At 47.8% G+C, this 27044-nt stretch overlaps 1 protein-coding gene across 19 annotated transcripts in view; it reads right to left on the bottom strand.

The window, feature by feature from the left end:
* The window catches only part of LOC107373901 (rap1 GTPase-activating protein 1), a 98337-nt gene that overhangs the window by 7348 nt on the left and 63945 nt on the right, over window positions 1-27044 (bottom strand). For 9 of the 19 annotated variants that reach the window (XM_070555525.1, XM_070555528.1, XM_070555524.1 and 6 more), the window contains 15 exons: window positions 23069-23147; window positions 17146-17181; window positions 15483-15530; window positions 15348-15386; window positions 15086-15268; window positions 10586-10689; window positions 10206-10284; window positions 10066-10119; window positions 9244-9327; window positions 7165-7265; window positions 6905-7034; window positions 968-1123; window positions 817-888; window positions 635-721; window positions 401-541 (listed from right to left, as the gene is read on the bottom strand). In XM_070555525.1, the coding sequence (XP_070411626.1) occupies window positions 401-541; window positions 635-721; window positions 817-888; window positions 968-1123; window positions 6905-7034; window positions 7165-7265; window positions 9244-9327; window positions 10066-10119; window positions 10206-10284; window positions 10586-10689; window positions 15086-15268; window positions 15348-15386; window positions 15483-15530; window positions 17146-17181; window positions 23069-23147 (1393 nt within the window). Of the gene's footprint in view, window positions 1-400; window positions 542-634; window positions 722-816; window positions 889-967; window positions 1124-6904; window positions 7035-7164; window positions 7266-9243; window positions 9328-10065; window positions 10120-10205; window positions 10285-10585; window positions 10690-15085; window positions 15269-15347; window positions 15387-15482; window positions 15531-17145; window positions 17182-18064; window positions 18277-18372; window positions 18391-18839; window positions 20838-23068; window positions 23148-27044 lie in introns of those variants that run through there. The other 10 variants (XM_070555526.1, XM_015942045.3, XM_070555534.1 and 7 more) reach the window with 7 other exon arrangements.

Raw genomic sequence — 27044 nt, 5'->3', positions numbered from 1 at the left:
TCTTCATATCAGCTCAGGGCCCTCAGACCCGACCACACCCAACACGGTCTCAGAGAGAGGCCATGAAAAGACTCAGCTGCAGCCGAGGAGGAGGAAGGTCACCAGCAGGACAGGATGCACTTGGTTTGCTGGTCCTGGTTTGGAGTGTTTTTGATGAATAAAAGCGTTTCACTTTGTGGAGAGAAAATCAATGTCCCTCTAAAGGGCCCTGTTTAAGTTACAACCAAGAGCGGGTGGTCCAAGCTTTGGTTCCGACCCAAAACTACATCTCAATGTTGCAAATCAACACAGCAGGAGAGGTGTTAAAGATCATAAATGCTGTAAGCCTGCTTGTTTCCTGGTCTTCTGGGATTTCAACTGTTGGCTTTTGTTTCCAGTCTGCATCTGAAACTCCAGTTACCTTGAAGGACTCGAAGAAGCCCCCTCCTGCTGCACTCCCATTCTCCAGTTTGTCCTCCTCTCCTCCGACTCCCAATATGGCCTGGCTCTTCACATGGAGCTCCTCATAGAGGGTCTCCAGCAAGGCCGATCTTGTACGCTCCTGAGACACCAAAAACATTGGATCAGCTGCAGGTTTTGTTTATTAACTTTGGTTTAAATTTCAAAAAGTACAGAATGGTGCTCCAAAACCTACCTCCAGTTTGGAAAATTTGTCTGCTTTGTAGCATGCATATTCTGCATTGATCAGCTTGGTAAATAAGAATTCGTGGAATTCGCAGCCCTAAAACAAGCAGATCATTGAAATACACCACTGGAAACTAGAAGATGAGCAATTAAGAAGCGAGACCACAGGTTTTCAGATTTTAGCGGTCTCACCTTTTTGAAAACAGCAGGGTTTGGAAGAGCTGGTCCGAAGAAAGGAACGTCATCCCTTGCTGTCACGGACACCTAAACAGCGAAGAACGACTACTGATGCCGAACACGATCCTAAAAAGAACATTTGTATGAAGGGTGGATGTGTTTTTACCTTGTAGTTAATGTTGTCAGAGCAGGGGTTGACCACTTGGACCACGATGTAAGCATGAAGAAAGTTTGAAGCAATCATGTCTGGGACAAAGGGAGTGCTCTCTTCTTGGAACACAATGGCCACAATATCGTTCCCTATGTGCCTTTTTCTCTGCAGCTGCAACACAAAACCCCCAAACATGTGAGTGAGTACATGTGAGTGAGTCCATGTGAGTCCATGTGAGTGAGTACATGTGAGTGAGTCCATGTGAGTACATGTGATTGAGTACATGTGAGTACATGTGAGTCCATGTGAGTGAGTACATGTGAGTACATGTGAGTGAGTCCATGTGAGTATATGTGATTGAGTACATGTGAGTTAGTACATGAGAGTCCATGTGAGTGAGTCCATGTGAGTATATGTGATCGAGTACATGTGAGACCATGTGAGTGAGTACATGTGAGTGAGTACATGAGAGTTCATGTGAGTGAGTCCATGTGAGTCCATGTGAGTGAGTCCATGTGAGTGAGTATATGTGATTGAGTACATGTGAGTACATGTGAGTGAGTACATGTGATTGAGTACATGTGAGTTAGTACATGAGAGTCCATGTGAGTGAGTACATGTGAGTACATGTGATTGAGTACATGTGAGTGAGTACATGTGAGTACATGTGATTGAGTACATGTGGGTGAGTACATGTGATTGAGTACATGTGAGTGAGTACATGAGAGTCAATGTGAGTGAGTCCATGTGAGTGAGTCCATGTGAGTACATGTGAGTGAGACCATGTGAGTGCATGTGAGTGAGTACGTGTGAGTGAGTACATGTGAGTGAGTACGTGTGAGTGAGTACATGTGAGTGAGTACATGTGATTGAGTACATGTGAGTGAGTACATGTGATTGAGTACATGTGAGTGAGACCATGTGAGTGCATGTGAGTGAGTACGTGTGAGTGAGTACATGTGAGTGAGTACGTGTGATTGAGTACATGTGAGTTAGTACATGAGAGTCCATGTGAGTGAGTACATGTGAGTGAGTACATGTGAGTGAGTACATGTGAGTACATGTGATTGAGTACATGTGAGTGAGAACATCTGAGTGAGTACATGTGACTACATGTGATTGAGTACATGTGAGTGAGTACATGTGATTGAGTAAATGTGAGTGAGTACATGTGATTGAGTACATGTGAGTTAGTACATGAGAGTCCATGTGAGTGAGTCCATGTGAGTACATGTGAGTGAGTACATGTGAGTGAGTACATGTGATTGAGTACATGTGAGTGAGTACATGTGAGTTAGTACATGAGAGTCCATGTGAGTGAGTCCATGTGAGTGAGTACATGTGAGTGAGTACATGTGAGTGAGTACATGTGAGTGAGTACATGTGAGTGAGTACATGTGAGTACATGTGATTGAGTACATGTGAGTGTGTACATCTGAGTGAGTACATGTGAGTACATGTGAGTGAGTACATGTGATTGAGTAAATGTGAGTGAGTACATGTGATTGAGTACATGTGAGTTAGTACATGAGAGTCCATGTGAGTGAGTACATGAGAGTGAGTACATGTGATTGAGTACATGTGAGTGAGTACATGAGAGTCCATGTGAGTGAGTCCATGTAAGTCCATGTGAGTGAGTCCATGTGAGTCCATGTGAGTGAGTATATGTGATTGAGTACATGTGAGTGAGTACATGTGAGTGAGTACATGTGAGTTAGTACATGAGAGTCCATGTGATTGAGTCCATGTGAGTACATGTGAGTGAGACCATGTGAGTACATGTGAGTGAGACCATGTGAGTACATGTGAGTGAGTACATGTGAGTGAGTAAATGTGAGTCCATGTGAGTGAGTACATTAGAGAGAGTGCATGTGAGTGAGTACATGTGAGTCCATGTGAGTGAGTCCATATGAGGGAGTCCATGTGAGTACATGTGAGTGAGTACATGTGAGTACATGTGAGTGAGACCATGTGAGTACATGTGAGTGAGTACATGTGAGTGAGTACATGTGAGTCCATGTGAGTGAGTCCATGTGAGGGAGTACATGTGAGTCCATGTGAGTGAGTCCATGTGAGTACATGTGAGTGAGTCCATGTGAGTGGAGACAGTTGAGTACATGTGAGTGAGTACATGTGAGTCCATGTGGGTGAGTCCATGTCAGTCCATGTGAGTGAGTCCATGTGAGTACATGTGAGTGAGTCCATGTGAGTGGAGACAGTTGAGTACATGTGAGTGAGTGCATGTGAGTCCATGTGGGTGAGTCCATGTCAGTCCTTGTGAGTGAGTCCATGTGAGTGGAGACAGTTGAGTACATGTGAGTGAGTACATATGAGTGAGTACATGTGAGTGAGTACATGTGAGTCCATGTGAGTGAGTACATGTGAGTCCATGTGAGTGAGTACATGTGAGTCCATGTGAGTGAGTACATGTGAGTCCATGTGAGTGAGTCCATGTGAGTGAGTCCATGTGAGTGGAGACAGTTGAGTACATGTGAGTGAGTACATGTGAGTGAGTACATGTGAGTGAGTACATGTGAGTCCATGTGAGTGAGTCCATGTGAGTGGAGACGGGTGAAGGGGCCCTGTCGTTTCAGACGGACTGTTGTGGTCCACTGGTGTGGGCCTTGTCAAGCTAGCACTTCAAAAGCATACAATGAGCTTTCCCCTGGATCCTGACACTATTCCACAACACAATGTCTTGGAGTTGGATGTAAAATAGTTCAAATTAAAATAAATCTAATAAGTTCATTTAAAATAAATAAGAAAAATTTAAGAACTAATTATTTAAAACTAAAACTAGAGATTTTTTGGGTGAGAAGTTTGTATTCTATTTATCTTAAAATAAAGGAAGTATGTGTGTGTGTGTGTGTGTGTGTGTGTGTGTGTGTGTGTGCGTGCATGCGTGCGTGCGTGCGTGCGTGTGTGCGTGTGCGTGTGCGTGTGTGTGTGTGTGTGTGTGTGTGTGTGTGTTGGAGACAAAACCCAAGCACAGAACAAAAGTGATTTTGTAGAAACGAGGTAAGGTCTGACATCTGGACTTGGATGCTTCTGCTCCATGTTGAAAGGAGACAAACGTGTCGGCATCCTTGGGTCTCTGTTCCATCAGATTTTCTTTTAAATAAGCTTGTTTGAAAATCAATATCTGGCTTATTTATTTTTATTTTTGTCTGATTCCAGTCATTCCAGTCACCATGGTGGGTTGTACCAGCTGTTTCTCTGTTTCGTTCACACCCAACTGGGCAAAAGGGCTTTCGTTCATGCTGCCCCTTCTACAGGAAAACTGGAATTTAACTGAGTTCATTTCCTTGAACACATTTAAACCAAACTGAGAGCCCTTGAGACGGATTCCCTGTGTTGTAACGGCCTTCTGTAAAGTTGTACATAACATGTGTGTCACTGGAACATCTGTAACTGGAACATCTGTCCCTGGAACATCTGTCACTGGAACATCTGTCCCTGGAACATCTGTCCCTGGAACATCTGTAACTGGAACATCTGTCCCTGGAACATCTGTCCCTGGAACATCTGTAACTGGAACATCTGTCAATGGAGCATCTGTCACTGGAACATCTGTAACTGGAACATCTGTCCCTGGAACATCTGTCCCTGGAACATCTGTAACTGGAACATCTGTCCCTGGAACATCTGTAACTGGAACATCTGTCCCTGGAACATCTGTCCCTGGACTATCTGTCCCTGGAACATCTGTCCCTGGAACATCTGTCCCTGGAACATCTGTCCCTGGAACATCTGTCCCTGGAACATCTGTAACTGGAACATCTGTCCCTGGAACATCTGTAACTGGAACATCTGTCACTGGAACATCTGTAACTGGAACATCTGTCCCTGGAACATCTGTCACTGGAACATCTGTCCCTGGAACATCTGTCCCTGGAACATCTGTCCCTGGAACATCTGTAACTGGAACATCTGTCACTTGAACATTGTAACTGGAACATCTGTCACTGGAACATCTGTAACTGGAACATCTGTCACTGGAACATCTGTAACTGGAACATGTGTAAATGAAGCATCTGTCACTGGAACATCTGTAACTGGAACATCTGTAAATGAAGCATCTGTCACTTGAACATCTGTAACTGGAACATCTGTCACTGGAACATCTGTCACTGGAACATCTGTAACTGGAACATCTGTCACTGGAACATCTGTAACTGGAACATCTGTAAATGAAGCATCTGTCACTTGAACATCTGTAACTGGAACATCTGTCACTGGAACATCTGTAACTGGAACATCTGTAAATGAAGCATCTGTCACTGGAACATCTGTCACTGGAACATCTGTAACTGGAACATCTGTAACTGGAACATCTGTCACTGGAACATCTGTAACTGGAGCATCTGTAACTGGAACATCTGTAAATGAAGCATCTGTCACTTGAACATCTGTAACTGGAACATCTGTCACTGGAACATCTGTAACTGGAGCATCTGTAACTGGAACATCTGTCACTGGAACATCTGTCACTGGAACATCTGTAAATGAAGCATCTGTCACTGGAACATCTGTCACTTGAACATCTGGAACATCTGTCACTGGAACATCTGTAACTGGAACATCTGTCACTGGAACATCTGTCACTGGAACATCTGTCACTGGAACATCTGTCACTGGAACATCTGTAACTGGAACATCTGTAAATGAAGCATCTGTCACTGGAACATCTGTCACTGGAACATCTGTAACTGGAACATCTGTAAATGAAGCATCTGTCACTTGAACATCTGTAACTGGAACATCTGTCACTGGAACATCTGTAACTGGAACATCTGTAAATGAAGCATCTGTCACTGGAACATCTGTAACTGGAACATCTGTAAATGAAGCATCTGTCACTGGAACATCTGTCACTGGAACATCTGTAACTGGAACATCTGTAAATGAAGCATCTGTCACTTGAACATCTGTAACTGGAACATCTGTCACTGGAACATCTGTAACTGGAACATCTGTAAATGAAGCATCTGTCACTGGAACATCTGTAACTGGAACATCTGTAAATGAAGCATCTGTCACTGGAACATCTGTAACTGGAACATCTGTAAATGAAGCATCTGTCACTGGAACATCTGTAACTGGAACATCTGTAAATGAAGCATCTGTCACTGGAACATCTGTAACTGGAACATCTGTCACTGGAACATCTGTAACTGGAACGTCTGTCCCTGGAACATCTGTAACTGGAACATCTGTAAATGAAGCATCTGTCACTGGAACATCTGTAACTGGAACATCTGTCACTGGAACATCTGTAACTGGAACATCTGTAACTGGAACATCTGTAAATGAAGCATCTGTCACTGGAACATCTGTAACTGGAACATCTGTCACTGGAACATCTGTAACTGGAACATCTGTAACTGGAACATCTGTAAATGAAGCATCTGTCACTGGAACATCTGTCACTGGAACATCTGTAACTGGGACTTCTGTCACTGGGACTTCTGCTGCCTCATGGTCAGGACTCCCTTAGAACGGAGGTGTTTAATCTCAATGGGAGCTTCCTGGTTAAAGAATCAATGAAAACGTATTGAGATACCTGAGAGCACCAAGCTGATAGAACCGGAACGTGGAAAATCCAAATGCAACAAACATCACAATACCTGCAGAACAAAAGGTTTGATGGACACTAAGAATGACATTTTTGCAGATCGGAGCTTTGTCCTCCAGCTTTGTCTCAGCTGATGTGAACTTGTGAAAACCCACAAGGGGGAGCCGTTTCCCTTTTAATCAGGACCCACATTGCTAGGCCTACGTGGCACACATGCCACGTCTGTTTACTGAGGGCACTAGCGGTTTCTATACCGTGTTCTGGTTCACGTTCACAGCCAGCTATGGTGGCTTGTGTTTTTCTGGGTCCAGTAGCCAGAGGGAACTAGTCTGGCTGTGTTAATGAGTCACGAGAGGTGTGCTGTAGCATTACACTACCTGCTGGGTGTCCCCCTCTGTGTAAGGCAGCTTTGTGGACACGTGGAACATGACCTCTTTGTTGCGGTAGTTGCAGTAGACAGATTCTGCTCCGGTCTGCCCATGAGTCACATCCAGCCCTCCGCGGAAGCTGCAAGCACACAGAGCCATGTCTAACAGAATCTGCATGGAGCACGACCGTCATCCCTACAGCTGGGAGGATGGGATGCAAACTGGAGTTGGCGTTGTGTGTTTGGGATTGTATTTGGACCGGTTATTACCCTTTAAAGTTGTGAAGTTCGATTTTCTCCCCCAGAAATTCCAGGAATTCTACAAAGGCAGGACTCTCTTCACTGTTGCTAAACAGCTCCTCTTCTGAGGTCTGAAATGAGCAGAAACACCTGAAGGAGCAACCCCAGGAGCAGGTACAGTTATAACGGAGGTTCACGTATCTTCTCTAAACAAGGTGCATACTGAAGAGCTAAACTGTTGTCAGACTGCCATTAGTGGCAATGATTTTATAGGAAATGTGTTTGTGCTGTAGCAGAAAAATGATCAGATGTTAGAAAAATGGAGATCTGTTCTGGATTGTTGATCATCGGTGAAAGGGAACGGTGCAGTGAACACTAACCCTGATCATTAGATGCTATTGTGCATCCTTTATAGACGGCCCCTTTGGTTCTGCAGCATCAGAAGAGCTTCACCATCCAAATGTGTGAGAACCCTGGGACAAGCATGGGCATGTCCGAATCCACGGGAAGGATGCTTGTAAGAGTGCAATGACGTCACAGCGCAGCGACGAGTACTGTCCGAATTCCAAGAATACTCATTCTCGCGTCCTCAAACGCGTCCTCGCTCCGCCCACATTTCGAGGACGGGTCTGTTGTATCCTCACAGAACAAGGCTATCCCAGCATGCTTTGCGCGCCGGCTGTGGATTTTCAGCAGGAAGAGAAAATGGGGAGAGCTACGAAGTTTTAAACGTAAGTTTGTTAAAAGCTAGCCGTAGAAACCTTAAAAGCTTAAAGCGGTTCAGTTTATAGACATGTTTCGTTTGTATATTTGTTCTTTAAATGACATTTTAGGCAGAAATCAGCCAGAACCAGTTTGTATCGCGGGTCCCAGTTATAGGGCTTTGGCGCTGACGTCACGCCGCAGTGCATTGTGGGATCGCGGCGCCATGACAGTTGGCCAGAGAGCTAAAGAAGCAGACAGTGTTGGAGTGTTGGAATCGGGAGTGACAGAATCATGCTCAAAATCAACGCAAAAGAAAAAGGGCTGTAGCGCGACCGATTGTGCCCAGACGCCAAGAGAAAAAATTGCTTGCTTCGGTAATGTGGACCCATATGAAATAACGAAGTGGAGTGGTAACCCAGACGATCTTCCGCCTTTGTCCTATCCCGATATCTTTGCCTACCTTGTCTGTGGAGCGAGCGCATACACAGCGAAGCAGTTTAAGAATTATAAATCCCTGGAGGCCCACATCCAATTCACGAACGGCTGGGTGCAAGATGTGTCCGTCTTTAAGCCTCCACGCTGCGAGTATGCTGTCATTAAGACAAAGGTAAGTCGCTCTGAACACGATAACGTTCTAAACAACTTCCTTGTTGCAGTTTTTGATTTGCATGTACAGCCAACCCATCTATGTTAGCCTTGGTTGATTACAGACTTAATATTAAAAGTGATTTTTGTGTGTTTAAGGTCCTGCACTCACAACGACTGAAGGAAACTGCATCCATGGGTCATGGTGAGCTCCAGTGGGAGGGTTGAGGCTGCTCACTGCACATGCATGGCCGGAGTGGCAGAGACCTGCACCATGCCGCTGCTCTGTTGTTTAAAGTCGAGGCTACAGTGCGTATCAGAGGAACCTGAAAACGGTTGTGAACAAACGCTGCTGATGGACGTGAAGCTACTCTAGCTCCTTAATATTCCTGCTCCATTTTCACTAGCTTTAGCGTTTTTCCTTTGCGTGTAGCTGCCGCCGCGGCTGTGACGGGACCTACGGGCCACCGTAGAGGTGAAGGCTAGACTGTCCGGATTCAGAGCCGCTGGGTTCCGGTCTTAGTGGTCTTCAAGGGCCTGGCCTTGCTAGATTGGCGAGGACCCGTACTCGTGAGCATCCTTCCTGTGGATTCGGACCCACCCCATGTGACTGCCTCTGTAGGCCTCCCTCCCCCAGCCCCCCTAAGGAGAGCACAAAGGGGCTGATTGCCTCAGAAAATGAGAGGGTGAGCTGAAGATGATCAGTTTCTTGAGGGAATCAGAAACTACCACACGGGCTTGTTTGTCTTGGAGGAGAAATCTGAGGGAAGGCCAACTTCCTCCTGCGAATCCGTCCGGCGTGCAGCCCGGAGAACTCACCTGTCCATACTTCTGATAGATGACCCCAAACTTGAAATTGTTGCTTATCACGTGTTCATCAAAAGTGACGATAAGCCTCGAAGCCTGCAGGAGTGACAAACATAACAAACAGGATGAATCATTGGTTCATGGCCTGTTGGCGTCCTGTCGGCCACCGCCGATGAGCACGTTTGTCCTCCAGTCTACTGTTCTGTCATCAACAAGCAGGTTTCCTCCGGGAATAGGAAGGTGAGCCATCCTCGGTTGTTCTCAGGGACGGGATACGACATTTATCAGCTCCCTGTTTCACAACTTCACCTGCATCCAGTAGTGGTCTCTCCAGGATGCTCCATGATGCCAGTGTGCCTTTTACTACAACATGAGACCAGACGCCGTCCCAAATAAAGATGGCTTTGAGGAAAAACTGGGTTTTCAGAAGTGATCCGCTTTTTAGCTTAAATAAATAAAGAAATCACTTTCATTTAAAGCAATGGTTGCCCTAAACTTTCAAATTACCATGGCAACGACTCGTGACACCTCTTAAATATGGCTGGAAAAGTTAAAGAGCCCCAAAAAGTACCACTGACTAATGCGTTGCCTGTAGTTAATGTGCATGTTGTTGTTGTTGTTGTTGTTTGGGAGGTTCCCATGCAGTTTTTAAAGGTGCAACAGCTTTAGTAACACTTATTGCCTGATCATTTGAGTTTCACAGCAATCCCTGTATAAATATTGCATTAGAACTGTTTATAAAGCTTTATTTAAGCAGGAACAACTACCCGAGTTTTACAAGAGCTTCCTTGGCAAGTTTCAGCCTTCACGCGTTGGAACAGAGAGGACACTTACTTTGGGATAAAGGACGGGATAAAAGCGGTCCACGAGGACGTCTTCACACACAAGCTTGGGTGGGAAAGAAGAGGAAACGTGACAGCGTTAGACTCGGTCACCAGTGATCATTGGTGTCAGAAAGTGGTTGGTTTTCTTACTTTGGCCATTTGGACGACGTTAGGAAACTCTGTCAGGCAGGAAATGGGAAGCACATCATGGTAGGTTTTCAGCCTGGTCCTGGTGAAGCCATAAAACAATCAGAGATGGAGCATTTCTGTCGATAGGAAGAAGATGACCCAGTGTGAACCTCCCCACCCTGCCCCCCCCCCCCCCCCCCCCCCACGCTGCCACCCACAGCCCATCTGTTCCCTCGCTGTGAAGATGACGGTTCTGTTGACACGCTCCTCAGCTTTATGACTTGTACAATAACAGCCAGGGAGGATGTGACCATCCAGTCAACCCGGAACATACCACCTCTGCTTTAACCGAAGGGCTTTACTTTTTATTATTTACGTGCAGAGTGAGTGATACCTGATACCTGAGCATGAGACGGAGATGTTCCTGGTCACCAATCACATCGTATTTAATGGAGAACACCAGATGTCCAAGGTTAGTGTCCACTGAATAGTAATTAAAGTGCTCCTGAAGGCAGAGTGCAGGCAGAGCCACATCAGTGTCTGTCATTAGCAGGTATGCAGGACACACACACACACACACACGCACATACACACACACACACACACACACACACACACACACACACACACACACACACACACACACAATCAGGACCTTTCGAACCCAGACTGTGTTTCTACTGAGGCGGACGCCAGTGGGAGCTTCTCCACCGTGCTGGTGCCATAATGAGCAGTAAGTGGCTTAAACATTGTTCTGGTTGGGTACCGAGGAGGATTGGATTAAAGTGGGCACAACTACGATGAAGAAGCCCCTCCCAGACAGTAACTAAGTAGTCATAATTATTCAGTTTCACAATCAGAGGAAACAAGTGCAGATTTAACAACGACTTGAGCTGAAGAAGCCAAAGAAGCTCAAACAGGAAGGAGCTCAAATGACTCATCCGTCTCAAAACTCTCCAGAGTTACACGAAGGAATAACCTGAAACCATGCAGCCATGGAAACGCCTCACAGGTGTGCTAGGCTCCTCCCACCTACAGGTGGTCAAGTCAAACGAAGCACCACCTCACTGATGCACACAAAACATCTCATAACGCAGGTGCCGGTGTGCAGGCCACGCCCTGTCCTGTTGGACACGCTGGCTTATCTTCTCCCGGTACCCAAGGTCTCCTATCCTCTGTGTGAGTGGTGAACCAGCCGTCTGACACAGCCTGCTTCAGGTCACGTTCCTCTGCTGCCTAAACGCGTCTGGTTCCTCTCTGTTTAGTTCACCTCTGTCCGACGGCCTAGCCCTTACCGCCACAGCCTTCCAACCATGCTTTCCACACACCTGGAATTTCCCATTTCTGTTCTGACCCGGACCCCCTCACAGGTCACCGGTCACCACTTCCTGACCCGAACCCCCTCACAGGTCACCGGTCACCACTTCCTGACCCGAACCCCCTCACAGGTCACCGGACACCACTTCCTGACCCGGACCCCCTCACAGGTCACCGGTCACCACTTCCTGACCCGAACCCCCTCACAGGTCACCGGTCACCACTTCCTGACCCGAACCCCCTCACAGGTCACCGGACACCACTTCCTGACCCGAACCCCCTCACAGGTCACCGGTCACCACTTCCTGACCCAAACCCCCTCACAGGTCACCGGTCACCACTTCCTGACACGAACCCCCACACAGGTCACCGGTCACCACTTCCTGACCCGAACCCCCTCACAGGTCACTGGTCACCACTTCCTGACCCGAACCCCCTCACAGGTCACCGGACACCACCTTCTGACCCGAACCCCCTCACAGGTCACCGGACACCACTTCCTGACCCGAACCCCCTCACAGGTCACCGGACACCACTTCCTGACCCGAACCCCCTCACAGGTCACCGGTCACCACTTCCTGACCCAAACCCCCTCACAGGTCACCGGTCACCACTTCCTGACCCAAACCCCCTCACAGGTCACCGGTCACCACTTCCTGACCCGAACCCCCTCACAGGTCACCGGTCACCACTTCCTGACCCAAACCCCCTCACAGGTCACCGGTCACCACTTCCTGACCCGAACCCCCTCACAGGCCACCGGACACCACCTTCTGACCCGAACCCCCTCACAGGTCACCGGACACCACTTCCTGACCCGAACCCCCTCACAGGTCACCGGACACCACTTCCTGACCCGAACCCCCTCACAGGTCACCGGTCACCACTTCCTGACCCAAACCCCCTCACAGGTCACCGGACACCACTTCCTGACCCGAACCCCCTCACAGGTCACCGGTCACCACTTCCTGACCCGAACCCCCTCACAGGTCACTGGTCACCACTTCCTGACCCGAACCCCCTCACAGGTCACCGGACACCACCTTCTGACCCGAACCCCCTCACAGGTCACCGGACACCACTTCCTGACCCGAACCCCCTCACAGGTCACCGGACACCACTTCCTGACCCGGACCCCCTCACAGGTCACCGGTCACCACTTCCTGACCCGAACCCCCTCACAGGTCACCGGACACCACTTCCTGACCCGGACCCCCTCACAGGTCACCGGTCACCACTTCCTGACCCGAACCCCCTCACAGGTCACCGGTCACCACTTCCTGACCCGGACCCCCTCACAGGTCACCGGTCACCACTTCCTGACCCGAACCCCCTCACAGGTCACCGGTCACCACTTCCTGACCCGGACCCCCTCACAGGTCACCGGTCACCACTTCCTGACCCGGACCCCCTCACAGGTCACCGGTCACCACTTCCTGACCCAAACCCCCTCACAGGTCACCGGTCACCACTTCCTGACCCGAACCCCCTCACAGGTCACCGGACACCACTTCCTGACCCGGAACCCCTCACAGGTCACCGGTCACCACTTCCTGACCCGAACCCCCTCACAGGTCACCGGTCACCACTTCCTGACCCGAACCCCCTCATTGGTCACCGGTCACCACTTCCTGACCCGAACCCCCTCACAGGTCACCGGACACCACTTCCTGACCCGAACCCCCTCACAGGTCACCGGTCACCACTTCCTGACACGAACCCCCACACAGGTCACCGGTCACCACTTCCTGACCCGAACCCCCTCACAGGTCACTGGTCACCACTTCCTGACCCGAACCCCCTCACAGGTCACCGGACACCACCTTCTGACCCGAACCCCCTCACAGGTCACCGGACACCACTTCCTGACCCGAACCCCCTCACAGGTCACCGGACACCACTTCCTGACCCGAACCCCCTCACAGGTCACCGATCACCACTTCCTGACCCAAACCCCCTCACAGGTCACCGGTCACCACTTCCTGACCCGAACCCCCTCACAGGTCACCGGTCACCACTTCCTGACCCAAACCCCCTCACAGGTCACCGGTCACCACTTCCTGACCCGAACCCCCTCACAGGTCACCGGACACCACCTTCTGACCCGAACCCCCTCACAGGTCACCGGACACCACTTCCTGACCCGAACCCCCTCACAGGTCACCGGACACCACTTCCTGACCCGAACCCCCTCACAGGTCACCGGTCACCACTTCCTGACCCAAACCCCCTCACAGGTCACCGGACACCACTTCCTGACCCGAACCCCCTCACAGGTCACCGGTCACCACTTCCTGACCCGAACCCCCTCACAGGTCACCGGTCACCACTTCCTGACCCGAACCCCCTCACAGGTCACCGGACACCACCTTCTGACCCGAACCCCCTCACAGGTCACCGGACACCACCTTCTGACCCGAACCCCCTCACAGGTCACCGGTCACCACTTCCTGACCCGAACCCCCTCACAGGTCACCGGACACCACTTCCTGACCCGAACCCCCTCACAGGTCACCGGACACCACTTCCTGACCCGAACCCCCTCACAGGTCACCGGTCACCACTTCCTGACCCAAACCCCCTCACAGGTCACCGGTCACCACTTCCTGACCCGAACCCCCTCACAGGTCACCGGACACCACCTTCTGACCCGAACCCCCTCACAGGTCACCGGTCACCACTTCCTGACCCGAACCCCCTCACAGGTCACCGGACACCACCTTCTGACCCGAACCCCCTCACAGGTCAACGGTCACCACTTCCTGACCCAAACCCCCTCACAGGTCACCGGACACCACTTCCTGACCCGAACCCCCTCACAGGTCACCGGTCACCACTTCCTGACCCGAACCCCCTCACAGGTCACCGGTCACCACTTCCTGACCCGAACCCCCTCACAGGTCACCGGACACCACCTTCTGACCCGAACCCCCTCACAGGTCACCGGACACCACCTTCTGACCCGAACCCCCTCACAGGTCACCGGACACCACTTCCTGACCCGAACCCCCTCACAGGTCACCGGACACCACTTCCTGACCCGAACCCCCTCACAGGTCACCGGACACCACTTCCTGACCCGAACCCCCTCACAGGTCACCGGACACCACTTCCTGACCCAAACCCCCTCACAGGTCACCGGTCACCACTTCCTGACCCGAACCCCCTCACAGGTCACCGGACACCACCTTCTGACCCGAACCCCCTCACAGGTCACCGGTCACCACTTCCTGACCCGAACCCCCTCACAGGTCACCGGTCACCACTTCCTGACCCGAACCCCCTCACAGGTCACCGGTCACCACTTCCTGACCCAAACCCCCTCACAGGTCACCGGTCACCACTTCCTGACCCGAACCCCCTCACAGGTCACAGTGAGAGGAGATGCGGCAGCACTTAACCCACACCCGAGGAAGCTACATGAAAAGGGCCCAGCTGGGGGGTGAACCTGTGACCTTCTGCCAGAAAAACACCTGTTCTAACCAATAGAACAAATGTGCCTGGCTCAAGAGCTCCTAGGTAACACAGGGAAATCTGATGATTTAACCTAATCTAGAAATAAAGCTTGATTATGTGTGGCTGACCTTTCCAAGGAAGTGTTTCCGGAAGAGTGTCGCTGTTGTGTTACATTCCAGCTTGGTGCGGGTGTTGGGAGACGGCGGCCGGGGCAGCTCGGTGCCGCCCAGCTCGTGGTTTGTCCCTTCGATCCAGTAACCACCAAACTGTGGCAACAGGATGAGAGGGAAGGGGCGCGTTCTCCCCAGCACCTGTTTCAGAAGGCAACAGACACAGGCGTTGGACCAGACAGCACTGACCAACTGTAGGATGAAAACCTTTGCTTCATACCTCGTGGACGCTTGGATACGGAATGTAATCTTCTTCAGTCTGAAGGAAAGACATGAAACGTGTTTACCTCCTACACTTCCACCCCCGTGGGACAGGCTCTGCACAGCTGTTCAGCACAAGGTTACCAGAGCTTACCTTGAGAGGTGGAGGAAAGTTGCACCTCTGCTCATCCATCCTGCTGCCCTGTGCAAGAAGAGCCGCAGAGTCACTGACAGACGTCCACAAGCAGAGACAACAACCCAAGACAAAGGATCTAACTCACATTTCCCAGGAAACAAGCAACAAGACCAAGTAAAAAAGGACAGATGGGAAAACCCGGAATAAGATACAAGATGGGAACGGCGCAGAGTCGAGAGTGGCTGCAAGGAGCATCGAACACAAAGCAGACGTGTGGAAATCTAACCCAAGCTCAAAATGTGTGTGTGTGTGTGTGTGTGTGTGTGTGTGTGTGTGTGTGTGTGTGTGTGTGTGTGTGTGTGTGTGTGTGTGTGTGTGTGTGTGTGAACTTGTCTTCATGTGTTAAAGTGGACACATTTTGGCCTTAACCTGTACTGTGTGGGCGTGTCCACACAACACCAAACCCCCTAACCTGGTTTTAGGGGTTTTAGTTAAGGTTAGTTCAGGTTAGTTCAGGTTAGTTCAGGTTAGTTCAGGTTAGTTTAGGTTAGTTTAGGTTAGTTCAGGTTAGTTCAGGTTAGTTTAGGTTTGTTCAGGTTAGTTTAGGTTAGTTCGGGTTAGTTTAGGTTAGTTAGTTCAGGTTAGTTTAGGTTAGTTCAGGTTAGTTTAGGTTAGTTCAGGTTAGTTTAGGTTTGTTCAGGTTAGTTTAGGTTAGTTCGGGTTAGTTTAGGTTAGTTCAGGTTAGTTTAGGTTCGTTCAGGTTAGTTTAGGTTAGTTCAGGTTAGTTTAGGCTTGTTCAGGTTAGTTTAGGTTAGTTCGGGTTAGTTTAGGTTAGTTAGTTCAGGTTAGTTTAGGTTAGTTCAGGTTAGTTTAGGTTAGTTCAGGTTAGTTTAGGTTTGTTCAGGTTAGTTTAGGTTAGTTCGGGTTAGTTTAGGTTAGTTCGGGTTAGTTTAGGTTCGTTCAGGTTAGTTTAGGTTAGTTCAGGTTAGTTCAGGTTAGTTTAGGTTTGTTCAGGTTAGTTTAGGTTAGTTCGGGTTAGTTTAGGTTAGTTAGTTAGTTCAGGTTAGTTTAGGTTTGTTCAGGTTAGTTTAGGTTAGTTCGGGTTAGTTTAGGTTAGTTCGGGTTAGTTTAGGTTAGTTTGGGTTAGTTTAGGTTAGTTCGGGTTAGTTTAGGTTAGTTCGGGTTAGCTTAGGTTAGTTCGGGTTAGTTCAGGTTAGTTTAGGTTAGGGTTAGTCTTAGATGGAAGTCACGGAATGGAATGCCTCCAACAATCATGTCATCCGTCCAAAGTCTGACTGAAATAAATCTTCATCACAACAACAACAACAAACACTTTGTTTTCAAACCCATAACTGATGTTGGAGCTGCTGAAAGTCACTACTGACTGACGCGTACGCGTCACCGTGTAAACACCCTAAACTATCTGTTCAGGTGTGGTTTAATACGTCTGTAGAAAGCAGGGGACAGCCAATAAGCACACAGCACCATCAGCCAGAGCTCCAACCAGAATGTCAGCAGAAAGGAGGAGAAAAGGGAAGGGCACAACGTCCAGCTCCTCTGAACACTACACGCCATTTCCTTTGTGAAAAACAGAAAACGATAAGCAGCGCTGGAGCAGCGAGAGGTGCTAGTGAGGTCATCTTAGCGAGCCGAGACAAACCACAGACCGGTGTGTCCTTACCTGCATCCTCTCAATCATTTCAAATAAATCTGGGGTCTGGGGAGAGGGGAGGACATGCTGAGTTGTTGGAGCAGAAGTTCATGTTTCATCAATAAAGCAATGTGTTCTGTTAGTTTGGGTCACGTCTGTCTGCTCGTGCGTTCACTCATTCAGACTACCATAGGCTCTTAAATGATGACGACTTGTGGATGAATCAGGATGCTTTATTTGTATTGTGGCTGGTGCACGAGTGCTGCTCCTTACACGGACATCCTGCAGCTCGGTGCTCCCTGACTCTGCAGAGGACACGTGTTTATTTCATAGCCACGTTAAAAAGGTGTTTCGTGCTGTTTTCTGTTCATGTTGTGGTTAAATGAATGAATGAATGCATGAATTAATGAATGCAGATAACTTGATCAGCTCAATAACCCAACCTCCAGAGAGAAATCGGGCCTTTTCTCTGAAACTCACAACAAGTCAACTTTAGAGTGAAATTGTTTTTGCGCGGCGCCTCTTGAACGAGTTCCACCGCACGACCAGAAGCCTGAACGTTTTCAGCAGCAGACCAACACAACTCACACCTGTGAGCTGTATGAACACGTTTGCAAAGCGCCATCGATGACGGATTCTTGTGAGGCACCTAAAACGGGTCACTCCACCAAAATCACAGCGAGGTTTGTTTTTATGAACCCCGGTCGTAGTTAAGTGTAACGTAAGCACCTGATGTTTTATTTAAATGCATCTGTTCTGCTCTCCACAGGAAACAGAGTGAAGTACTACGGTGTTTACTAGAGTCTGCCTCTCTCCGTGTTCTGGTGTGAAAACGTGACTACGTGTAAAGCAGCTCTGTGTTTGATGCTTCACTGCACCAGAAGGTTCTGGACACGTTTTGTTTATTGGCAGAAAAGCCCTGAGCGATCCACAACAACCTTACACACACTTTCTGTTGTTGAGCTGAAATTTGATCCGAAACAGGTCCGACTGCTGCAGCTGAAACCAAACTCGGGACGGGAAGAGCCGCTCTGTCGAAGACGAAGGGAATCTGTTCCAGCCCCTACGGGTGACCCGAACCCAGCTGATGGGAAGCATCGTGTACGAAGTTTGTTCGTTTCCATCTCTGCACAGTTCCTCCAGCTCTTCTGGTGTTGTAGTCTAAATTAAAGAATGCAACACCCGCACGTGTCGGCTGACATCAGAAAACATCACAAACAAGTGGTCAACAACAACAACAACGACGACGATGCGTACCGGTTCTGCAGCAGCAGGCTCAGCCCGGAAAGCCTGGCACAAATACTGTGTGTACAGAGCAATCATGTCTAAGCTCTGTGTGTGTGTGTGTGTGTGTGTGTGTGTGTGTGTGTGTGTGTGTGTGTGTGTGTGTGTGTGTGTGTGTGTGTGTGTGTGTGTGTGTGTGTGTGTGTGTGTGTGTGTGTGTGTGTGTGTGTGTGTGTGTGTGTGAGTAAAGTCCTCCACCATGTGCAAACAACAGTCCGCCACAAACCCAGAAGGTAAATAACTCTGGCTCTGACCACGAAGCTGCTGTGGTGTCTCCGCGCTCAGATTCAACTGGAAGTGCAGATCTGATTCAGTCTTCGCTAAAACTAACACGTGTTCCTGGCTCTTCACTTCAACGCTGCTCTAAGGAGTTTTGCACCTGCAACCTATTTAATTGCATTCCTCGTCTAGCATGGCTTTCTGGTAATACGGCTACTTACACTGCTGGGTTTCTTCCAGTGTGTCTTGGTCACCGTTGGAGCACACTGGTGCTCAAGTCTTCCAGCCATAGCTACCTGCAGGTTTTTAACGTGGTTTCAGTAAGTCTGGCTCTGGCTGTCTGTCTCTGTGGCCGAGCCGTGACACCTGAGGCGAAGCTGCATCCCTGCAGCTGTCCAACAGAGAGGCTGGAGACGAGCTCCACAGGCTCCGCCAACAAGGAGGTAAACACACGAGGTCAGCCGCTAGACTGTCTCCGGTTGCAAGCAGAGCCAGCTCTGGTGTCGTCCTGTAGAGGGGAGCGATCCTGGAAAGGAAGCTAGGAACGTCCCCCCGTCCACTTGATGTCCTCCCTCTCTGCAGCAGCACGTCTAAACTACAACAGTATCACACACCGACTCGGGCTGGAGGTGGAGTCCAGCTTCCCTGCTCACAGGTAACTGCTGCAACATCAGTCTGTTGGCAAACAGCCAGAGGGCGGCCACGCACTCCAGAGATGGTCACAAGTCATGTTGTCAGAGTCCAACTCAAGTTTAACGTCTTTCAGGTGCACGTCTACCTTAACCTTCAGACTTCCAGTCCAACTCAGGTCTCAGAAGTCAGGTCACAGAAAAGTTATTCATAAAAGCATCTTCTAGTCTCCCTAGTCTCCCTAGTCTAGTCTAGTCTAGTCTAGTCTAGTCTAGTCTAGTCTAGTCTAGGCTGCATGTCATCAGTTCAAATGTTCTCCAGGTCTGTCTTTGACTAACCAGCTTGTTTTATCTCAAGTCCCACATTTACATCTCTGCAGTCCAAGTGGAAGTCACTTGTCCAGAGAAGACCTGAGAGGAGGACGCGTGAGGGCGTCTCCAGGCAGCAGCGACCACACAGGGCCGCCGGTGAAGCCGAGACCTTTCAGTCACAGTCAGCAGCTCCTCTGCTCTCCTCCTCACTGGTAGCAGGAACCCTAACCTTCTTCAGATGCCCAGAGCGTGGACGTCTGTGAGACAGAAACTCCTTGTGCAGTGGGATGCTGCGAGGCAGCACTAGTGACTGATGAGACGGTGTTTTGTTGCAGAACCACACCTTAACCTGATGAAATGATGATGCTTTTAATGCTTTCATAGGTCTGGATGAAGGAGATGCTAAAACCTGCAGATTGACCCGCTTTCTGACTAAAGCCACACTCTCCTCTGAGTCTTGTCCCGCTCGGCCACAGTGTCGAGGTTTCATCCTGCACATGTCAGATTCAGCTCGAGTCTTTCATTCTTCTCTTATTTAACGTCAAATCCATCAGCAAATGTCTAGACGCGTCCAGCTAGTCTGACAACAGCAGGTGTGACTGGAAGCTGCAGGGCTAGGGCTCAGGTACAAGCTGATTGGAGAAACCTTATAGAATAAACCTGTCCAGAGTGGGCCTTTATCCTCTTATCATCTCCAACCAGCAACAGATCCCAGGTAGGTTGTCATGTGTCACTTATCCAATGTGCAAAAGCTTCGACTCCTGCAGCCGGATGGATGCTCTCGCTGCCGCGGTACTGAAACCGATGTTGCCTTTTATTTTTGCCTGGATTATTACGACTTTGTCCCTGAAGATGAACACACTGTAAACCTTAATAACTTCACAGAACTCAAACATGATTTTGTAACAGATTACAAAAAATATTTAAGTGATGTTTATAAATATTTCAAGTTTACATAAAATAAAAGTTACATTTGCAGTTGCCTTAAATTATCTCTGTTATCTTATAAATATTCATGTTCCTCGATTTATAATTGGGGAGCAATTCACTCAAGATTTTCAACATTTTCAACTCATATTATCTGGAAAATGTACTTGAAATGTTAATGTTTATTAACTCAAACTTGATAAGTTGATATAACTCAAAAAACTTGTACTACACTAACCAAGGTACGTTGCTCTCAGCACATGACTCACTCACTCACCCAGCCAGTGAGAGTGAAGCATCCAAAGCCAAAGCCAACAACATCCAGTGTGAACCACCGCTGTACAAATGCAAGTGGAACGGCACAGAGTGGTCATTCCTTTGGCCAACCTCCTCGCTTATGGTGCCAACATGATGCATAAAGTAGCACCACACTTTCAGCACTGAATGAAGTAATAACTAAGAACAACAATGCCCCACAATAAACATGCATAAACACCCCAAAATAGAACAAAATAACTAAAAACATGACTACCCACAATGCACCTCACCCACCAGTTCTCTGTTGAACCTGAAATCCATCAAAATTGCTTTTTTGTGCTTGTTTTTTCTATAGATCCACAAATATTTTAAGAAATATATAAGTCTGTTTATCAGACACACTTTAAGTTGACATAAAGATGAAAAGAATAGTATAGAAACATACAATTATAAATTAACATTTTTTGTTCATATTACTCATTCAAGTTAAAGAGACATTATGGAAGTGTGACAGCCAAAACATGTATAGAAATAATAAATGTCTTCTTCATACATTCTCCTGCAATGCCCTGGTCCTGTAGAATGAGCCCTGGCATTTTTACTGTGATTGCCTGTTTTTCTGTAAAATCACAGAAAAAGAGAGATGCTCGGGTCGAGCAGGCTGCTTCATGCGCGTTCACGCTCAGGCATCGCCCGTAGCATTTGCTATCCGTAGCTTTAGCAGCAGAGAGAGAGGCAGTGCCACTTTGTCGCTGTTCCTAACGCCTAGTGACAAAGCTAGCTACATTTCTGAGGACCCTTAGCTACTTTCTGTAGAACTTTCTTCTAGATATTTCCTGCTAATTAGCAACAAAATAGCCGTTTTCGCTCTGAACCGTCCTTTGGATTGATGTTTCAGCTGTCATCAAGGATATAAATGTTACAGATACAAAAGACATCACTGGTGCTTTAAGTCACCTAGTAAGCTGTCGGACTCTCGTGCAGAAGACCTGGGTTTGATTCTGGATGTTAACATAGTTTATTTAGAGTTTCTTTTTTACATTAATGGTATATTTTTTTACAGTAAGATGCCCAAATTTTTATTTGAGACTCGCCGAACGGCATTGAATTCACAGATAAAAAAGATGTGGGTTCAACTTTCATTTTGGAACAATTTTTCAAGCAAGGGAAGGGAATGATCTGAGCATGCAGGAGGACTGACCCGTCATAAACCTTTGTCGGCTGTGCTGAAGAGAAAGCTACAGAACCACATTATTTAATCAATTAGCTGCGTGTTCTCCTGTCCTCTGTCCTCCGGGCCACACACACACACACACACACACACACACACACACACACACACACACACACACACACACACACACACACACACGGGACTGTCTCAGCTGTTATTTTCGTTAAGGAGTGCGCACGTACAGCATGCGCGCCTCGTGCACGAGCCTACTATTGAAGCTGCAGTTACGCTTTTGGCCTGAGGGGGTTATTGCGAGCATAAAAATTCAAAACTCCGTAAAGTCCCTTTAAGTTCTTTACTGATTTATTTAAGTTATGCTCACTAATAAATTTTTTTCAGATTAATTAAAAGTTTTGAGTTCTATTTACTTAAAACAAGGAAAAGATTGAACTCACGCTACACATTTGAGTTCTAAAACCTTTTTTTTATTTATGAGTGTCACCTACTCAATATATTTGATTATTTTCAACATTTGGGTTTACAGTGCAGATTTTTTAAATTTGTTATTTATCACATTTTCTACCCAAAGCGTTGACCACGTTCAAGACACCAATAAAGTAAGACCCACACGAGCCCGAGGAGACCTCCACTCAGAAACGCCACAGCCAGGATTCAAACGCAGCCGTGCTAACGACGGAGCCACCGTGCAGGCCAGGTTTTTATGACGTCATGCTGAAACTGACTGTGGATGGTCCAAACTCCTCATGAACTGTAAATCAGGAAGAACGGAGCCTAGACGAAATCTCTGCCGCCTACTTTGGTCCTCCACCTTTGATGATGACAGAGATTCAGTTTCATCAGCTTTGATGTCGCTCAGCCTCAGACTGTCAGAATCAGGCTGTTTCCCACTAAAATAGGCATCTTATTGATGGAGTCAGTCAGACGCAATAACCACAGAGAGGCTGCTCTAATTACAGAACTTATGCTTGCAGAAGAGAATCGATTCCTAATGAGAAATAAAGACAAGCGCTGAACTGAGAAAGTGTTTCCAGACGGAGGAGACAGGATGAGAAGAGACGTGAAACAAAAGATCTCAGGGGGGCACACAGGTTAGGTCAGGGCTCATAGTTCAGATGAAACACCCCCTTACCTTGTGGAGCGGTGAGGTGGTGTGTGTGACTGTGGGCTCTAGTGGTGCAGACACTCCAGACTCACTCCCATCTTGTTTCCTGCGATCACACAGAAGCAGTCAGTCAGAGAAGGTCACTGTGTTTGAGGTGGACAACAGAAGCTAATGCCTCAGGGGGGAATCAGGAGTGTGGAGCTGTGCTGAAGCACCCAGGAGGTCTGATCTTCTCCTTTTTAATTCAATAGTCCTGAGACTTGACCTTTAATCTGCCATCAAAGCCACAGAAAGCAAGCCTCGATGCGGCCAGCGGCCCCACAAAAGCATCCTCAACAGTTACCAGGGTTTCCCTTACATAGGCGTAGCCGTGGCGGCCCGCCACAGCTGACATCCCACCACCACGCCTACAAGATCCTAAGTTTGATTTTTTTTTTTTTTGCGCTGTTTCCCGAAGAAGCAGCGGGAACTACTATGTTGTCGCTTGTGATTACAGCCGGCAGGCAGCAAGGAGCAGGCAGGGCAAGGTGCAGTTGCAGCATAAGTTACTGAGTTTAAAATCAGAAAGGTAGCAGTGGATATGAAGCTTTTACGTTTACATGTTTCAGCAGCATTAAGATAAACGAGTGTTGACGATCTTGACAGGGTTTCCTCCAGTGCTTACTAGGCCAGGTTCTTCTCCCCCCACCAGGCTAAGCATCACTTATTCATGTAAAATTTATTTATTTTTTCATGTCTGACTTTAACCGTATCTAATACTGTATTACGGCGTGAGCGCAACAGCGACAACTTAAGATCGATGTGTGAGCAGCCTGAGAGGTCGGGTGTTTTCATCTGAACCCTTAAAACCTCCAGCAGGCTACGCTGCACTATTGACGTGTTAGCGCGCGGCGCTAACAACTTAGCGACGTGACATGTCTCGGAGAAAGCGTAAAAACACGTTGGACGCTTCTTCTGAAGCGGGAAAATAACACCTCTTCTTAAGCAGAGCACGACGTCGCCTCGGCTCGTTCACGGCCGAGCCGGTACCGGACTGAGCTCGATAACATTGACCCAGCACAGCCACTGGGTCGTTGGAGCTGCCCCGTGACTGCCTGATGGAAAACCAGCGGGTTTCATCAGACTCGTAGTTTCTTGTTTTTGCTGGGGACCTCCTGTATTTTACCGCTCCCTCCTGCAGTCTTCCCCTATTAACATTTAAAATGATTCTGTAAACTCGTGTATCAATAGAAACAATCTCTGCCAGCTGCAGTAAATGTAGTCTCCAAATAATAAATAAGAGGTGCATTCATCTGTATATCTCCTTTGATCCACATTAGTGATATTTTCAGCACCAGAACAGTGAAGCAAAGAAAGATTCCTGAGTTTGTTATAATTTTATTTATTAGGTGCATCTGACCTGTTCTATTTTTCTCTGAAATGAGATCAGATCAGTGGTTCTATGGGTTGTCTCCTATCTGCACTGGAAAATTTTACTTTATTTAGAGACGTGTCATAATCAACACCCCTTCCCCCCCCCCCCCCCCCCCCCCCCCCCCCCCGCCACAGCTGGAAAAATTCCTAGGGGAAACACTGAGTTACCGTCTGAAAGTGTCTGAGATGTTCACTCAGACCAGAGTCAACGTGGTAACTTCATTTACATCTCGCAGTTCACAAGCTGATGTCTGGACAACGACTCTGAGAAACGATTTCATGTCGGCGTCACGAGAAATAATATCTGCTAGCGGCAGGCGAGGCCGGCTCCCACAGCTGGTGACTAACTTCAGCCATGTGTCAGGAGGAGTCGGAGCTGCAGCCTCGCCTCGTCGTGACATCACAGTACATCCACGTTTGACAAACTGACGACTTGTGGCTGTTTTGGGGCTCAGCCGGCTGGGCTAATGTCGTGGAGCTGTTGGGTCCAGAAGTGAACCGGCTGTACGCCCAGTGAATACGAACTAAAAGATGAAAAACCCTGACTAGCATTAAACTGTAGTTTCACTCGTTTTTTAATTATTTTACACATCTTCCTCTCATCTCAGTGCACTAAAGTTTTACTCTGTAAATGGGTTTTTACAGGTCTACGTTCAGTGGTGCTAGATTCTCCTCGTCTGTGAAGCAACTCCTCCTCCATAATCCTCTACCTCCACCAGCCACAGAGCCAACGGTGCAGACGCCCAGTAAACGCTGAAGCTGCCAGACTGAAGTGATAACGGAGCATTTGTAGCGTGATGAAGGCTCTGATGTGTGGCAAAGGTCTCGTTTGCCCAGCTGGGTCAAGCTGGGTCAAACAGAACTTTTTGAATCCACAGATTAAACCCAAGGAGCCACAATGTCTGCTCAAGATCATAACACCATATCTGCTGTTCCGTCCCAGAAGAAGGACACTTCAAGCCATGATGATAATAATTAGATAATAATTAATAAACTCATTGTTTTATTACTGTTTAAATAATCATCATAACACGATCACTTGGTTCATTATAAAGGTGTTTTAATGACATGAAATGGATTATTATGCTTTGGGTATAATGATAAAAATGACTATAATGATTAAAGATGTGTCACTTATCCAGCTAACAGAGTTCAGATAAACAATAACTGCTTCACATGAGCATGACGCATGAGCAAGCTTCCTTCCGGAGAGAGGGGGAGTGGTCCTGCGAGAGTTTGGTAAAACTAACCGTCACAGATTCAAGATCAGTTCTTGAACCACCTCCACGAGGAAAGGGAACGGCCGTCCTGAACCTCCGCCTGCTGTTCTGTCACGCCGACCAGAAGAGCTACAGAACAAACGAACTAAACCAGCTAACGAAGACCACCAGAGTCACTGATTTCTGAAGTTAGGTTAAAGACGAGAACGTTCATCTGCCAAACGCTTCGTACACCGAGTGACCCAAGAAGACATCCCAGGACCGATCTGGTGGTGCCAGAGGTTTTTCTACCAACCTCGTGCCTGGAGGAAACCCATCTCCACCTGGACACGTCTGATTGGGTGAGGTAGACCTCGACAGAATGCGTTTGATGCTGTTTCTCTCACAATAACTCAGTTATCCACAAAACATCATTTCCACCAGAACGCTTCCATTCCCTCTGAAAGAAACCTTCTGAGGACTTCATTCACGCATCCAAAACTCACCATCCTCATTTTAGCTCCATTCAGTCGCAGGTTTGCTTTTAAACAAGTTTAATATCAAAACTATTAAAGATTGTCATTAAAATTGCCATCCATGAATTGTCACTTTATAATTGTCGTTTCAAATTTTCAGTTTAAAATAGTTAGTAATAAATTTCTTCATGTTTGAACTTGCCTCATTAATGAAACGAAACACAGAAAAGGGTTGCATTTCCAGTTATCGAATGAAAAGAATCTCACTGAATCATCTGTTTAATAAATAAACCTTGCTATTAATTTAAGTATCTTAAATTAAGTATTAATCCGTATTAATCCTAGACCAAGCTCGTTGGTGTATGATCTTCTATCGCTTATATTAATATTTTATATTGATATATCATAGAAGCTTCATACACTAACTAGCTTGTGTCATCCTAGGTCTAGATTCTCCTCGTCTGTGAAGCAACTGCTCCTCCATAATCCTCTACCTCCACCAGCCACAGGGCCAACAGTGCAGAGGCCCGGTGAAACCCGAAGCTGCCAGACTGAAGGGATAACGGAGCATTTAGTGCATATTTGGGTCTGTGAGGGAAAACATGGAAACTGCAGCAGCCTGAAGGAAATATGGATGTCATATTCCTGCATGTGCATAATGTGGAGAAATGGGGGGGGGGGGGGGGGGGGTGACCCAGGGAGACCAAACTGAACTCTTTTCAAAAACAAACAGCTGAAGGATGCAACGAGGCTACAGGGCAGAGCTGTGGATGGGCGGTGATGCTCAGGAGGGACGACGGTGCAAATCCCAGACCACGCTTGTTTTTGCACTCAGACTCAAATGTAGGTGAAGAAAACAGAGCATGAATCATTACCACACAACACGGCCTCACGAGTGGTGCACAACAAGTGAAT

This window comes from Nothobranchius furzeri, chromosome 10 (genome assembly GCF_043380555.1).
Source record: "Nothobranchius furzeri strain GRZ-AD chromosome 10, NfurGRZ-RIMD1, whole genome shotgun sequence".
Lineage (NCBI taxonomy): Eukaryota > Metazoa > Chordata > Actinopteri > Cyprinodontiformes > Nothobranchiidae > Nothobranchius > Nothobranchius furzeri.
This window is presented reverse-complemented; position numbering and strand designations above follow the sequence as displayed.